Below are 17758 nucleotides of genomic sequence, written 5' to 3'. Positions count from 1 at the left end.
GAAATTAGGGTTTCTGGATGTGTTTTGTTCGGGACGAAAACAAAAACACATCCAGAAACCCTAGCCACTCTCCCCTACATCAAAGAAATCTCGGAAATGACTGCAAAACTACTCAGACCCCTTGGCATCATGGTAGCCCACAAACCCACCAATACACTGAAACAGCAGCTAATGAACTTAAAAGACCCTATACAGACAAGCAAGACTAACTTCACTTACAAAATATTGTGCAAGAACTGTAACAAACACTACATTGGACAAACAGGCAGAAATTAGCCACCAGCATACATGTATACCAACTAGCCACAAAACAACATGACTCCCTCTCATGAGTATCCTTACATACAGATAAGGAAGGACACCACTTTGGGACAACACATCCATCTTAGGACAAGCCAAACAGAGACACGCACGAGGATTCCTTGAGGCAATGCATTCCAACCAGAACTGTACCAACAAACACATCGACTTAGACCCCATCTACCACCCCCTGAGAAAAAGAGCCAGAAACCCAAACATATAAATAGAAAGCAGGAATCATGTACAGTGCTTTGCCTGAGGCCCACTGAAGATGTTATCTAGTAGGGTGACAAAACGTCCGGAACTGAACCTTCCAGCTCAGTGAGCAAACTTATACCCAGATCCAGTTGTTGAATTTGGTCACAATGCCCTGAAATTGATATTACATCCTTGATTGGCATCTCAGAGAAGATATTATAAAATTATGAGATTGCTTTCAAAGAGCCTTGTTTGCCTATGGTTGAGGAATAAATTGACATAGCAGCAAAATTAGTTTGTTATTAAGCTGCCAATTGTTCCTGTTACATCCAATGGCCAATGACAAAACACAACTGTAAATGGAATCTACACAGCCCATGCCAAGAAAGTTGAGAAAATTGGGTTGCTTTCCAACAAGGAGTTTCTTGATGTCAATGGCAAGGTGAGATTCTTGCTAGTGGGTGGCAAGAGGCCTATTTGTATGTATTAGCACAAATTATCTCTATCACTGAATCTCACTTCGTTATTATACAGTTTCTGGTCTCCCATTCACTAGGACAGAAACTAGATGGTGACATGAAAGTCATAGCACATACCTGCTAACTCACACTCACCACTTGCTCCTTTGGACTTCCATCCTGGGCACCACATATTATCAACTCAGGGCAGGTTACAGGGGCAGTGACTGCACACACAGCCGATCCATAGACATTGGCATCCAGTATGTACCAGCCTCACCCCATATCTTCATGGTGTATCTCCAATCCAATTTCCTTATGTTTGATACCACAGTGTTGCACTTCAGACTACACTGCTATCTTTCATTGCAATGCTGCTGCCAAGATACTTTGTGCAGAGAGACAGTAGCCCATCTCATGGGCTGGCTCAGGGAGCACCTCAGGACTCCTCATACCTTTCTTATCCCTCACTCATTATGTGCCTTCTTCAATGCTCACAGATACTCTGGCTTGCCTATTGGCACTTTGACTTTCAGCTGCACCTTTAAAACCAGCTTGCCATGCTGGTTAGCTCAAATCACAGCTTGTCGTGATTGTCAGCAGTAATCAGACAAGGGGGTGGGCATGTGGCAATACAGCACTATCCCATATCAATCTCACACATACAGCATGCGCCAGCCATCTCATGGCACGGCTGCTTTGATGCACATGCATCAAAAGTCGAAGGAATGCTATCCTCAATCACGTCGAGGTGGTCTTCCATCAGTCAGCGGGGTTCACAATTCTGCAAGTCAAGGGCATTGTGTGATCACAGTCCATGACGGTGAAGTCAGGAAGTGGGGGGAGACAATAGGACATGGAGATCTGCTAGGCGGGTGTAGAATTAATCAGGTGGTCATAACCACTGTGGTCTTGATGGGGTGGGGGAGTTGTGTGCAGCACAACAGCGTGTAGGACTAAACTGTAGGGACTGAGCTTGGAGGTTGAGAACAGCAGTCGTAATTCCAGGTGATATGTAGAAACATGCGTAGGATTGCTAGTGACATGCTGACCAAGGTGTAATGGAGTTGGGTTGTGGTGGGGTGGGGGCTACCTTGACTATCAGGCTGACTATGAACCTCACTGTACCAAATATAACCAGTGTTGCCTTCCAAATGTAATTGATTTCGAGATGCGAACTTCAAATGGAAAATGGCTGTGACCAGATGCAGAGTGGGCAGAGTTAGTGTCTTCTTGCTGTTCCACATATCAGATCCACTTCTGAGAAATGGGAAGCCATTCAAGGGGCAACTGTATTAATCATGTACTTGCAGCATACAGGCTGAAGGGATCTGTAATTCATTACATTGTGTATGTGAAAAGTGTGCAAAGTCCAATTATGTGAGGTACAAACGTTGGTCTCAAACAAACAAGACATTGGTCATTGTAGATTAAAGGTAGCCTTCTCTGTGAAGCAGAAATAATCACAGGTGAAGGTAAAATCTTCACCTGTAGGCATAAAATGTAAAGCAAAGGCAAGTTCTACCAGGCTGCACAGGGACATGGAATTGAATTCCCTCACCTTGAACTGCAAATATTCTGCAACTTGCTCGGATATGCAATGATCCTTTTCTTGGGCTATGTGGGCTGGAAGGAGGCGCCAGTCCTCATGTAGCACTTGTAATCTCCTACAGTCTCATTGTGACTGCACCCTTTGATCTCTGTCTGTCAGTGTTGAAAACATTGTGAAAGGGATTCTGTACAGAGTTCTCTGAGCTGATGGCTTGTTCTGATCCATTGAGAGAACCGTCAGGCTACTTTTCCAGATTTAAAGTGACGGAAATGGGACAAATCGTAAACTTGATTTTAAACAGCTGTTAAAAGAGCTCCCAGTACTGGATACAGCTTGTGAGAGATATTCACATGGCGGTCCGCCCACCTATGGGAGGATGAATGAGGAGACAAAACAAAACTGGGAAATTGGCAGTGGTAGTCTGGATTTTCGAGAGACCTGTGGCATTGCTTCTATTTAACGTTCATATGCAAGTCCACTGTGGTCTCTTAAGATGGAATATAATATTTCAAAGAGTAGGGTCTAACTGTGCTCCTGCTTGAACAGACATCTGTCCTTCTTGCGGTACGTGGAAAAGAGTTTCAAGGAGTTACTCAACGCTGACAGTTTTCCCTCACTCCAATCAGTCCAAATGATGAGCTCCAGCTCCACGTGAGTGGCAGCAGTTTAAGTGGATGGGCACATGTTGCACTTTCTCAGACAATCACTGTAATTGCTCACCATCATCTCTAAATTGAAATAAATTTTGCTTTAAACTTAAGTGCCCTGGAATTCAAGAGGGGAAAAAGAAAAATTGATGTTTCAGCTGCAGAGTCTGTATCGACAATGACCACCTTTATCTAAATAGTGTTTTAATGTAATTAATATTCCAAGGTTTTGACCGTACCATCATCAAACAACGTGTGATGCTGAGCTCCATGAGGAAATATCGGATCAGATGTCCAAAGGTTTGGTGAAAAAGGTGGGTTTTCAAAAAGGTGTTAAAGTAGGAACATGAGCTCTGGTATACAAAGGGGGAGGGAGGAGTTTTCTAAAGTTTGGGCAACTGAAGATACGACCACTAATGGCAGAGCAATTATGATTGGGAGTGCACAAAAAGAGTCTGCAGAGAAGCACAGATACCTCTGAGTTGTGGGGCTGGAGGAGATTGTAAAGAGCTAGAATGCAGAGTGATTTGAAAATGTGAATGACAATTTCAAAATCAAGATGGTGCTGGGTGAGGAGCTAACTAAATCGCTGAGCATAGAAGTGATAGGGGATCAAGACTTGTTGTAAGCAAAGGTCTAGATGACCTCATTTACAGAGAGTAGAATGTGGGAGACCAACTGGGAGTGCATTGAATTAGTGTTAAGGCATAGAGGAGCTGAGGCAGGAGCAATGGTGAATGATATTACGGGGGTCTAAATAAATGCCATGAATAGAAGGTCTGAAGCTCATTTCGGGATCAGTTGTGACTCATTTGCCGGTGTTGGCAGGAAGATGGATAGAGTCAGTAATTAAAAAGGAGCTTTGAGCCAAGACTAAAAGCATTCAGTAGTTAGTCTTCACTCTTCCCAATATTGAATTTGAAGAAATATTTGCTCATCCAGCAATGGAAGTTGGGTAAGTAGCCTGATAATTTAACAACATTGGAGAATTGAGAGAAGTGGTGGTGAGGTTGAGTTGGCTGTCAGAGTACATGTTTAAACTAAGGCTGTGTTTTCACTTGCTATCACGGAGAGGCAGCACATGGATTAGAAACAGCCAGATGATAGTGGAGAGTTGTTGCGTGATGATAGTGGTAAACCATTCATATCATACAAAAATGAAGAGTTTATCTTTACCACAGTCACTGAGGATGTTACTTACAACATTGATAGGACCCCATCTAGAATATTGCATTTAATTTGAGCTTCAAACTTCATGAAATATATTTTGGTCTTGGAAGGGGTGCAGGATTGATTCAGAAATATACCAACGTTTGTTAGGTTAAGTTATAAAAGGGTAGAATATGTCATGTAGACTTGCCTTCAGTAAAAAGAAGAGTGTTGATTTAAAATGTTGAAGGAATTTGGTAGGCTAAATATAAGTGTTTCCTCTGATGGTTGGAACTCTGGTACAAGATGTCATAATTTTAAAACTAGAGCTAGATCTTTCAAGAGTGAAAGTGCATTTTTAAAAAAATTATCATGGAAATCCAACATTCATTCCTCAAAAGAATGTGAACGCCAGGTCAGCTAAAGTGCTCAGAACTGAGACTGATACTTTATTGTTAGATCAAAGTATTAGGAGATATTAGAGCAAGGCAGATGAATGCAATTGAAATGTAAATCAGCCACAGTCATGGCAGAATAATATTGAGGGGTTGAATGACCTACTGCTCTAAGGATAGTGCCAGAGAACTCTTGTACATTATGGATAATTTTCAAATCTTAAAAAAACCTAAATTCAAAAGCTTGTTTGTGATTATTAAGTACAAGAAATTATTTAAGAGATAGACAGAGCAGAGTCAGATTAGAACAAGTCAACATGGATTTAGTAAGGGGAGGTCGTGCCTGACAAACCTGTTGGAATTCTTTGAAGAGGTGACAAGTAGGCTAGACCAGGGAAACTCAGTGGATGTGGTCTATCTAGACTTCCGAAAGGCCTTTGATAAGGTGTCACACAGGAGGCTGCTGAGCAAGGTGAGGCCCATGGTGTTCGAGGTGAGCTACTGGTATGGATTGAGGAATGGCTGTCTGACAGAAGGCAGAGAGTTGGGATAAAAAGGTTCTTTTTCGGAATGGCAGCCGGCAACGAGCGGTGTCCTGCAGGGTTCAGTGTTGGGGCTGCAGCTGTTCACGATATATATTAATGATCTGGATGAAGGGACTGGGGGCATTCTAGCGAAGTTTGCCAATGATACAAAGTTAGGTGGACAGGCAGGTATATTGAGGAAGTGGGGAGGCTGCAGAAGGATCTAGACAGTTTGGGAGAGTGGTCCAGGAAATGGCTGACGGAATTCAATTTGAGCAAATGCAAAGTCTTGCACTTTGGAAAAAAGAATACAAGCATGGACTACTTTCTAAACGGTGAGAAAATTCGTAAAGCCAAAGTACAAAGGGATCTGGGAGTGCTAGTCGAGGATTCTCTAAAGGTAAACATGCAGGTTGAGTCTGTGATTAAGAAAGCAAATGCAATGTTGTCATTTATCTCAAGAGGTTTGGAATATAAAAGCACTGTTGTGCTACTGAGACTTTATAAAGCTCTGGTTAGGCCCTGTTTGGAGTACTGTGTCCAGTTTTGGTCCCCACACCTCAGGAAGGGCATACTGGCACTGGAGCGTGTCCAGCGGAGATTCACACAGATGATCCCTGGAATGGTAGGTCTAACATACGAGGAACGGCAGAGGATCCTGAGATTGTATTCACTGGAGTTTAGAAGATTAAAGGGGAGATCTAATAGAAACTTACAAGATAATACATGGCTTGGAAAGGGTGGACGCTAGGAAATTGTTTCCGTTAGGCTATGAGAGTAGGACCCGTGGACACAGCCTTAGAATTAGAGGGGGTCAATTCAGAACAGAAATGCAGAGACATTTCTTTAGACAGAGAGTGGTGGGCCCGTGGAATTCATTGCCGCAGAGTGCAGTGGAGGCCGGGACACTAAATGTCTTCAAGGCAGAGATTGGTAAATTCTTGATGTCACAAGGAATTAAGGGCTATGGAGAGAATGCAGGTAAGTGGAGTTGAAATGCCCATCAGCCACGACTGAGTGGCGAAGTGGACTCGATGGGCCGAATGGCCTTACTTCCACTCCTATGTCTTATGGTCTTATAGACAATGGATTGGTCAAGCTGAATTCATAAACCTGGTTAATTGTTTTAACATCATGAATGTTAAATCTTTAGCTTATGTATTGTTGAATGCCTCAATTAAAATAATCAGACAACACCCTCGCCTAAAAATTGTTTTATGATATGCATGTTTTGAATTTAGAGAAGAGAAACACTGGAGAATATGATAACCAGGCATCAAATTAAGGCATGATAAAGGCATGTCAATCAATGGCCAGTAGTCACTGTTAGCAGCAGGTGGGGCAGGAAGGTGAAATTTGAATCAGCCTGTCAGTTGGATCCTTGCCCCTTTTCAGCAGAGGATTTTGTTGAATGCTGCTACTGTTTTTGCTTCCACCGCCACCTCTAGCAATGTGTTCCAGGCACTCACCAACCTTTGTGAGAAAAACCTGCTTTGCACATTTCTCTTAAACATCTCCCCCACACGTTGAACCTGTGTCCCCGAGTAATTGACCCCTCCATTCTGGGGGAAAAGCCTCACTTTCCACCATCTGTGCAATTCACAAACTTCTATCAGCTTGCCCCTCAATCTCCTGTGTGCCAGTGAAAACAAGCCCAGCCTATCCAACCTCTCTTCATAGCTACAATGCCCTGTAACAGGCAACATCGTGGTAAACCTTTTCTGCACCTGCTCCAAAGCATCCACATCCTTCTAGTGTGGCGACCAGAACTGTAAGCAAGGGGGTGTCATCACTTACTGCGCTGTGATCCTCTGACCAAAGACTGGGCCATTGATAAAGTGACGCTAAGCAATAATGAGAGTCAACTGGGAACTCATCACTGCCTTGAGAGAATCTCATCACACTGCTTGAGAAAATAATCCCAGATTGAATGAGATGATCTCAACATTGGGATAGGGTCCACTGAACATTTTGCCCAATTTTAGCACTCATCTCACCACAGCCACATCACTCAGACCCTGAGAACATACAGCCCATTACGTTTTGTTTTTGGCTAATCCAGAGATTTGTCAGTGTTTTTTTCTTGAGGGTCCCTAATAACAAAGGTCCAGTTGGATTTCTCACTGTATTTAAACAACTCACATCATTAATTACCTGTCCTGCTTGCATTATGTCTCTCTCATCTATCTCTGTCCCATCTTTCCTCAACATGCACCAGCACTAATAGCTATGTCACCCACTGTAATGTCACTAATTTCCCCCTGTTCCTCATTACAGGAGAAGACAACTCATGACAGGACAGAGGAAGCCCGTATGGCTGGAGGGCGCCTGACGTCAATGTTCTCACCCCCATGAAGAGAGAATTCATGCCCTCGCAGACCAAGACCAATACCACTCCTACACCACCTAATGACTAAGCACAACTCCTTATTCCACTGCTACTCTTCCATTAGCGCCCAGTGTCACTCTCAGTCATTGCATATCATTTCTAAAGATTGGCTGCACCGCCTTCTGTCTTGCAGATACTGTCAGACTCTCTAGCTATGGAAGAATCACCTTCCTCATCCTCTGAAGACAAGAGTACTGAAGCTTCAGGAGAAAAATCAGCAAGGCTGACTCCCCACCAGGTTGATACTGACATCTTGGTGGGGAGTGCAGGCACAGAGAGGGTGGGTATACAATGTGATGAGCACTTCCCTGCAAAAGCTCTACAGCTTGTCAGGGAAGACATGGCCAAAGAGTTGGCACTCAGAGCACTGTCAGAGACTAGGCTCAGCCCCAGGCAGGAGACAATTCTGTGGTGTTGGCAATCAGGGACTTCATCCATACACACAGGGAGGAACAGGAGCTACAGGCAAATATAAGAGACAACAGTTCTCATTGCTCAGTGCAGTGAGTCATGTGACCACCTGGCTATCTCCATGGACACAGCAAAGATAGGGATGCTGTGAGCATGTGGTTAGGCACAAAGTGAGCAATTACTAAGAAAGCAAGCGAGCATCCCTACAATACAGCTGGGTACCATCAATGAGCTGTTTCCTTCCCTCTTAGTGTCCTCACAATGCTAGTTGGTGTACCATGCAATGCAATTTGTGTGTCCAGAACACATTGCTGTTCGTAGTATAAATGCCAGTATGCTCATGATCGGTTGATTGGTTCCATTGCCAATGTTCATGGAGGAGGAGGAGTGCGTTTGGCTGGTGCCCAAATACCATTCCCTGAGATGATGTTGACTCCTGTCCAACAATGGAAGGCATCTGGAGCAAGTAACAAGTTGAATCTGCCAGGTATACACTCTGGCTTCTTTGTTAGGTTTCCCTGACATTTAGATTGCTTGCTAAGATGGAAGGGCGAATATTAATGAGGCAAGTTGTGGTGCCTAACAAGGTATCTAACAATTGGTAATCACCATCAATTGGCATCTTGCTGATGCCTAGCACAAATCTCACCTCACCGTTTATGAAAAGCATTTACTGTAATACAGAGCAATATGAACTCAACCTAGAGATGGACCTTTCCAGACTTCCTGCCTCACATCTCAATGAAGTCTTCGAGTAAAAAATGAGGTCTGCAGATGCTGGAGATCACAGCTGAAAATGTGTTGCTGGTCAAAGCACAGCAGGCCAGGCAGCATCTCAGGAATAGGGAATTCGACGTTTCGAGCATAAGCCCTTCATCTCAATAAAGCCTGCATTGCTCAGACTTCTATAAGCTTATGCTCTACGTCTGCTAGAGCAGACAAAGGCTGGGTGATCTGTGGTAAAATGACTCACTTCTTTCATTCCGAAACCCTCTCCTTCAACACACAAATCAGAAGTGTGGTGGAATGTTCCTTACCTGCCTGGATTGGGCAGCTGCAAAAATATTCAACAAGACCTAGAATAAAGCAGTCTGCCTAATTGACACCCCATCCATTAGCTTAAAACATTCACTCTATGCACCAATGATATGATTACTGTCTGCATGTACAATTTCCACTTCAGAAGGTCATCTTTAGCAGTACTTCCCAAACCCCTGAGCTCTATTGTCTAGAATGACAAGAGCAGCAAATGAATGGAAACACCATAATCTCCAGGTTTCACTGCAAATCACACACTATCTAACATAAACTTGTATTGATGTTTCTTCATCATTCCAGGATCTACTTTAAGAAGTATTTAGACATGTACTTGCAATGCCAAGGCATATATTGGCAAAGTGGTGGAAAATGAGAGTAGAATAGTTAGGTGATTGTTTTTGACTGGTGCAGACGTAATGGGCTGAAGGGCTTTTTATGTGCAATAGACTTCTGTGGTGTTATGAAACTAACATCCTGGAACTGCCTGTAACACTGCACTGTGGGAGTACCTTCAATAAGAGGACTGCAGTGGATCAAAAAGAACAATCTTCTCAAGGGCAATCAGGGAGATGTAATAAACATCAACCTTACCTGCAGCATCTATATCTCACAGATGAGTATGAACATATGTTTTACTTCATAAGTAAAACGAAACTTCACAATTTAGAATTTGCAAATAACAAAGATACACAAGCTTAGTATCAATTATTATGCAACTTTATAAAGGTCAGAAGACTATCGTAACCTTCATACACTTTGTAACTGGGCAATTGCATTTTGTAGCTCAGGAGAAGCAAGAGAGAATCCAAGAGAAACATATTCTTATACTTACTGTAACAAGTTCATTCATTAAATTATAAATAGACGTCCAAAAGCATACTGTGCATCATTAACATACTTGATTAATCAAAAATACCAATTTATTCAAATGATTTATAATTTGTTTTTAAATTTTTCTTCTTGAATGTTAGCGTAAATTAATTTTACTTTTCTTAATTTAGGTAAATTACATTTGTATATTGGCTGTAATCTTGCACAAAAATTTATTTTATTTTTCAGAACAACTTTGCCTGTTATGTATTGATAAGTTTTCTCAGTCAAAATGGATTAATTCCACGCAATAATGCTGCAGTGAACAGGAATGTGATACAATTATTTTAAACAATTATCCACAATCATTTGAGAACCATACCACCTTTGAGCTGGTTAATGAATTACATTTGTAGATATAAAGTCTGGTGTTACTGTATAATGAGGAGGAACTGACTCAGCAATGTCATGAAAGAAATACATATGAAATTAATATAAAAAACTTAATAAATCAATGTCTCTGTGAGGAATCTGACATTGTCCCTGTAATGTTCTATTGCATTTAATATTCACACATCAGTAAACATAAATGTGTGGATGAGCAAAATGCGTTTTATCCAGATTAACACTTTCTGAAACCTAAGCAACAAATATTGATTTTGCAGTCAACAAGAATAGCAAAAACAAAATATAAGCTCCCACATTATTTGACAGTGAAATTTTTTTTTGAAGTTCCCTGCCATGATTAAATTCTTAAGGTAGACTCAAATTCCATCAATGTTTGTGTCTGGAGGAAAATGGTCAGGTTATCTGACATTTTATACTCAGAACAATCCACCTTTTTAAAAAGTGTATAATAGGCATTTTGAAAATGAATTCTCTAACATCACAATAAACGTATTGATGTTTAAAAAGAATCTTCTAAAAGTCAGTTATATCAAAACAAAGTTTTTGTGACAAACACCTCCGTTAGCAATCTCTATAAATTTTATAATTGACTGACTAATTGTATATCATTAATTGCTTGTTTTAAGAATCCATAGAATGACAGTGGTCCAAATCAAATTGTTCAATTAATTAAGCATTGGTTGCCATGACAGAAATTCCATTTAAATAACAAGACTGAGGGCTTATCAGCCTCAATGTAACATTAGTTCAATTATTTGGAAATGATGTAATGGAAGAATGGGTATAACACAACATCTGTGCAGGTGCAACCTACTCATCATTCACAACAGGGCAAGAGGTGTCATGGCAACACAACAACTCAAATACAGGAGGGCACAAAGATGCTGGGCCAGAAAGGTGAGCAGCAGCTGAGAAACATTCCCAACAAATAGGAGTGGAGTACTGATTGGCATCATGAAAAGGATGGATCTACCACAAATGCTTCAATCTCTAATAAAACATTAAAATACTGATATTGTCAAGCAATTGTGGCTGGACAGCATGCAGCAAAAGCTAAATTGTGATATACACTTAATTTTATAATTTCAGACAGTTCAAGCTAACAATAAATGTCACTAAAAAATATGTTTGCTTTCAAAAGCAAATGAGTGTGGCTTTCTAGAATGCTGCTTCAGTCCAGAGATCACTTGAACGATTTTTGTTTTGCATTGATCTTTCTTGACAAAACACCTATACAATGAAGAGGGAAATCCCGGCCTTGGAGTGAAATACCATTGCCAGATATGAAGTGCTCATGTTAAATATGAGCTTTGTGTGTATTGATGTAATAGTCATCTAACAGTGTGTAATGTTTCGGCCAAAATAAAATGTTTTTTTTCATATTGTGACTGCTGCCTTGTTGGGGAAGTATGGTTCAGAGAGCTGGAAAACACAGGCTTGTTGCTCTGCAGTGCAGTGTGGAAGGTTGGAAAGACTCATGAGAGTTACAGGAGCACTTTGGGTATATCCCCTCCTCCCTCTGGAGTATTCCTCCACAGCAATCACTATTAAAAAAGGAGGAAAGCAGCAAGTACAAGCCGCTTGTTACTGAAAACTCAAGCAAACCACTGCTTTTCCCCCCCAGTCCTAGTGTTATCTAAATAAAAAGGAAATAAATACAATTTATTGAGAATCTACAACTGCCTTTACAATTATTGTGTCCAAAAATAGAGCATTTATTAAGCCTTGTAACGATATTTCAAACGCCGACGTATTTTTCAATGACACTTTCAAGAATACAATTTTAGTGAGTGTTTTTTTTTGCCCTATTGCTTAGCAGGGAACACTGCTCACAACGTTGTGCTAAGCTGCCTTGAACGAGCAGACCCAGAGGTACCTACCAGTCGGTGTGAGGTTCATCAATGACGAGGAGAATTTTGGCTTTCTTGGCAGCGCCGGTGGATGTTTGCTCCACCAATCCGGCAGCGGCAGCAGCCGTAGTTTGCTTGACAGCGTTGGAGATGGAGCTGAAGAAGCTGCTTCCGGTAGACTGGCTCGACTGCCTCCTTTCTGGGGTGGGGGAAACCGGCGGAGGGGGCTGAGGGGGATCTGGTCGCTGCAGGTCAGTCATGTATCCATTTGGCAAATTGGCAATAAAGCTGCTGTCAGAGAGCCTCCGGCGCAGAAAGTTCATCATTTGTGCAGAATCTTACGGTGGAACCTGGAGCACCAAAAAAAACAGAAAGGCTGGGCGCCAAGCAGTTGGACAGGGGAGTTTCAGAAGCGAACCTGCGTAATGAGCAAGCTCCTGATGCGATGTCTTTATATCTGTGTCTGTCAAGCGTGCTCAGCTGGAGAGTCAGATCCGCACATATGCTGACGTTTCCCTTGCACAGCTGCTGAGCCTGTAGTCACAGAGTCGATGCCTTTGCTCTCCTCTGCCTTCCTTGACTGAAGCCTTTGCTCAGACCCAGCCACTGCCTGATTAGCAGTCAAATGCAAACTGCATCCTCTGTCACGATCCAGGACGCTCCGAGTGATGTGCTCTTGAATGTTATAGGCGGCATGGAGTTGTCACATGGCAGCCAGTCAATCCCCTGCATAAATATTCAGATAAAAGGTGGGACATTGACTACACTTCTTGCTGACTTTTTAGTCCTGCTTTTTAGTTGCAGGGCATTAAAGAAAGCTGAACAGATTAAATTTATATGTATATCGTCACTGGACAAACAGATGTGCCACAATGTGTTTTATTTATAGCTTTCCAATAACTGTGGCTAACAAATGCACTCAGCAACCTCTCAATATGCAACGCCTTTGAATTTCGTTCCAAAGGTTATTCGCAGGCACAACTAAATTACATTATTTTACCAGTAAGATTTCAATCAAATGTTTTCTCTGCAATGCTCTCATGTTACAGTAATCAATAGACAGATGAATAATCCATTAAATATAGTCAAAGAGCATTTTAAAAATTTTTGTTCTTTAATAATTATCCTTTCAAGCATACTACACAATCATTCAGCTTCAGAACAGGTCAGAGTTTAGACTTGTATGAATGTTTCCAAATAAATATGAAATACGTAATTTGCTTTTGGAATTTCATGTTCATTTTTGTCACCATAGAAAACAGTGATTTAACACTTTTGGGAGCGAGTAAATAGGAAAATGCAGTGATATGTAGCTCCTGTCATTTTTTTTGTCGTCAGATCTTCCCATGTTGTAGATTTTTTGAAAACTGATGATGTTGATAAATTGCTTGCTGTTTGACTCCTCACTGTGTCTTCTACCCTACGATTCCTGCCAGATTATTTTGTATAACCAACACACAATTTAACATTATGAAGTAGAATTGCAGAAGTGTACACATCCAGAGAAGGGGGCTTGTTCCCTGTGTTTTCTGAATGAAGCAAACCACTGCGACCTTGTCACATTTGTACTGAAAGCCTGGAAGTGCGAGGAGCCCTCTCAGGTTGCAAAAATTATTGTAGATGAGAAAACACAGGTATTTCGTGTATGTGAAACTTCCCTTGAAAATTCCGTTTGCAGAATCCAACATAATTATAAAGTATGGGGGCTTGAAAATCTGGGGTGATGCTGGTATTATAGAGGTTTGTAAAACAAAGAGATAAAAAGATCACACCAATTTTTATTTTATTGGCAAATGCACAATATTTTAATAAAGTCTGTTAACTTAAGAGCAAATTTATGCAACCAATTTGAATTGTTTGCCAATGCCTTCCATTGAAATTACAATAGCTTTCCAGGATTGTTTATGTCAGGTCTCTATCAATGGTTATTACATTTCCAACATGTATTCAGTGGCAGTTATCCAGAATTATGATTTTTTTGACAGTTGACAGAATATTCAATAAGCAATTCTTGGTGAATAACATTAAATATTCCTATTATATTATTCCTTCTTCACCTCTCTGTTGCTTATGTTCCTGCTCTAATTATTGCAAATGCTTTTATTGGGTATTCCTCTTTTGTTGCATGGTTCAGACAATTTCAATATAGGAATTAAATTCTTACAATAACCATTAATGATCATTTGGCTCCTGAATTTGTATTAGTTTTGTTACTGAACCTCTAGTAATGTGTAGTAAAGTCTTCTAGTGCATAGCTCCATGAGAACTGACATCCCCCTAATTTATCAAACTGGCAGTCCATCCAACTGAATTGTCAAGGCAAGTTTCTCATACACAAAATGCCCATGTTTTCTCATTTACAATAATTCAAACCAATTGCAAGAGTGCCTTGTAGACTTGGAAGAGACATTTCCTTCATGGAATTTACCCATCTGGTGCAGAATAAAAGAAAGGTTTCTCAAGCTAGTATTTTTTAAAAAAATACAATATTGATTCCATGCCACATGGCTGCTTAGAAGACTGCTTCAAAGCAGAGGCTGCATATGACTTTGACTTTATGTTGAACTCTTACTCCTTTTGGATTACTATGATCACATTGATGTTGAAGTAATGTAATTAGCAAATTAATTTTTCAAGAGAGAATTGTTGTAATAAAGTACTTGCAATAGTATTATGCTAAAATAGAAAATAGCTTCTATCTCACTATTTAATAGCACTGTTTCACTATGATCAGACTGTGCTATGTTGCTGAGCCTTAGCATACTGCACTTTGTCAGATCAGAATCTGCATTTCAAAATGACATATGTGTGAAAAATAATTGATGGATGGTGTTATCTCCAAAAGCTTCTGAAGCATTTTCAACTGAAATTTTTAAAATGTAGATAACATGTTTTTAGGCAAATAGAAACATTGTTTTGAAGTATCACCAGACATTCAGGTCATTCAGTCCATTTTTATCAGAGATTTTTCAATATGTGAATTATTTTGTCTCAATGTTATGCTTGCTGGGATTACCGGCCAAACATTGGAAGGATGGGAGATGGCCATGTCCATTCATTGTACTGTCTTCAAGCCCAAATAGATTTCTCAGTCTAATTTCAATTTTGTTGTGGTAGATTGTAGCAACATTCCCAACTGCACTTTGGATACATGGATGAAAGGGTATGGGGTGGATGAAGTAGCAATGCTGATTAATAGGGTGACAGTATGAAACTGATGTGTAGATCTGCCATTAATTATACTACCTGCTTTGGACATTTATTTGTTGCAAGGCTGCATATTTGTTGTGTGCTGCTGTCATTATTATCCAGTGCCAATAAAGCAAAAAAGAACAGAGGATGTAATACGTGAACACCAATTTAAATGCAGCTATTTACATTTGGACAAGCACTCTGCTGGCCCTCCATCACTTCTACTAAAAAAAATCTAACCACCTACAAAAAAAGTAAGGGAATCCATATGCACAGAACCCCATTTTATGTATATTTTCCAGTTGTGACTTTCCTCACTGATACAGCTAAAATAACATGAGAAAGTGACATCATTCTCTTACAGGTAATGATAAATTGCTGTTATATAGATAGGTTTCAACTTGGGTATTATCTTATCTGCTATAAGTTTGGCATACCACATGACTATTTAGCTTCAATTTGGAGAAGGACATACAAAAAATGTCACTTTCACTGCTTGCCAGTGTGCAGATTGAGATGTATTGGAAAACAGACATGTTTAACTATACTGTATTAGGCAGGAAATGCAAGTATTTTACTGGGTGAATGAAAAATGTGAAGTCAATTGTAATAATCAATATGATGAGACCATGACAAGAGATAACCATGGAAAATCCATTTTGACCTTGGATTTCTTCCCCAGTTACAAATCAAATGACAGGCAGTCTGCTTATACTGTTCTTCAGAATCTTTATGGTTTGAACACAGTAGTTTCTGTGCTGACAAGGAAATGGAAAAATTACAGGACAGACTGTTCAGAACAATGCTAAAACCCAAGAAGATATAAGAGCCGAAGCAGGCCATTCAACCCATTGAGTATCTTCTACCAGTCAATTTGATCATGGTTTCTCCCAACTTGGTTCCATAATCCCTTAATACCTTGGACTGCTCAAAATCCATTGATCTCAGATTGAAAGTAATTGAATGAGCTAGGATTTATCTGGGAGGGTGTTCCATACTTTATTGTCCTTTATGTGAAGAAATTCTTCCTTACCTCTCTGCTGTATGACCTGGCTTTGACATTAAGGTTACCTTCCCCTTCCTAGGCTCCCCCAAGACTGAAAAATGTTTCTTTAATCTAACCTAAGAATTTATTTCAAAATCCTGAAGTCCAATCAAATTACCTAACCTTCTATCTTCCAAGAGTTGATTTATTCTCTCTTCATAATTTGAAGTTACGAGCCCTGGTAACATTTTGATGCATTAGTGCTGTATTCCTTTTAAAACCAATTATTCTTTCTCACATGTGGTATCTACAACAGTGCACAGTGTTCCAGATGTTATTTCACCAGGGCTTTATATGATTAAAGCAAAACTTCCTCTCCTAATAATCTATTTTTCTCATTATGTAGACAAAAATTCAGTTAGGTTTTGAAATTTTCTTGGACCTGACTAGTACAATTTTGTTATCTGTATATATGAATCCCTAAATCACTTTGACCATTTGGTGTTTCTACCTTCCTGATAAATAAAGAAAAAATCAAATGAATCCATTTTTGGTTCAGCAAGCACAATCTAACATGGAATCCATCCACTGTAGTTTAGCGCAATCATTCAATTTATCAATGCCTTGTAATGTTATGGTCCCATCTGCAATACTTTCCACAGCAACAATATTTATGTCATCAGCAAATCTAAATATGTGACTCTTTGGTGTGTTTTCTAAGGTAGAAATGTCTAAAGTGAACTGTTGAAGATCAAGCACTAATCCTTGTGAGACACCACTCATCATTTCCCATCAATTCAATTACATAACCAGTGGGCGGAATCATCCCAGGCCTTAAGTAGTGTGAGCAATAGTGAACAATTTGTGATGAAAATGATAAAATTAGACTGTCAGTGTTTAGATAAGAAAGTCTGATATTCCCCTTAAGATTTCAATAGCTTAATGAGAATCCATTGAGCCAATTCCAAACTTTTAAGTCTGAGTGGTTACTTGGTAACTGCAGCTCACCAGTGTGTTCTCCAAGCCTCCGTCTTGGCCATCGTTTTCCAACATCTCAGGGCACAGACCATGGATTGTGACAACCTCCACCATATATTCATACAAGTAGGCATTGGCCAGACTCTAGCCTTATTACATCACCATGGTAGATATAAGTCCACCTCAGAAGACACCTTGGCACTTCTCCACTGCAATGTTCCTTTGCATGTAAGTACAGATACCCATCTCATCCACCTGCACACAATGATCTCAGAGCTCGTGAGTTGCCTTCTAAGCACTCGTTCATTTTGCACTTATTTGGACGCTCACAATACCTCTGTCTTGTTTTACCTTTAGGGTATTGCTACTTCATACAAAACTTACAGGCTCACAACACACTTGCCTTTCAGTATTGGCAGAAAGCCATTGTCATACTTGTCAGTATGAAAAAATCAAGAGGTGCACATTTGCCTG

The 17758-nt window shown here is 40.3% G+C and overlaps 1 protein-coding gene across 1 annotated transcript in view; it reads right to left on the bottom strand.

The window, feature by feature from the left end:
• The window catches only part of syn2b (synapsin IIb), a 392491-nt gene extending 379958 nt beyond the window's left edge, over positions 1–12533 (bottom strand). The window contains exon 1 of the mRNA XM_060835534.1: positions 12160–12533. Coding sequence (XP_060691517.1) covers positions 12160–12455 — 296 coding nt within the window. The 5' untranslated portion in view covers positions 12456–12533. The remainder of the gene's footprint in view (positions 1–12159) is intronic.
• Between the last annotated feature and the right edge of the window lie 5225 nt (positions 12534–17758).

Source organism: Hemiscyllium ocellatum, chromosome 14 (assembly GCF_020745735.1).
Source record: "Hemiscyllium ocellatum isolate sHemOce1 chromosome 14, sHemOce1.pat.X.cur, whole genome shotgun sequence".
NCBI lineage: Eukaryota > Metazoa > Chordata > Chondrichthyes > Orectolobiformes > Hemiscylliidae > Hemiscyllium > Hemiscyllium ocellatum.
This window is presented reverse-complemented; position numbering and strand designations above follow the sequence as displayed.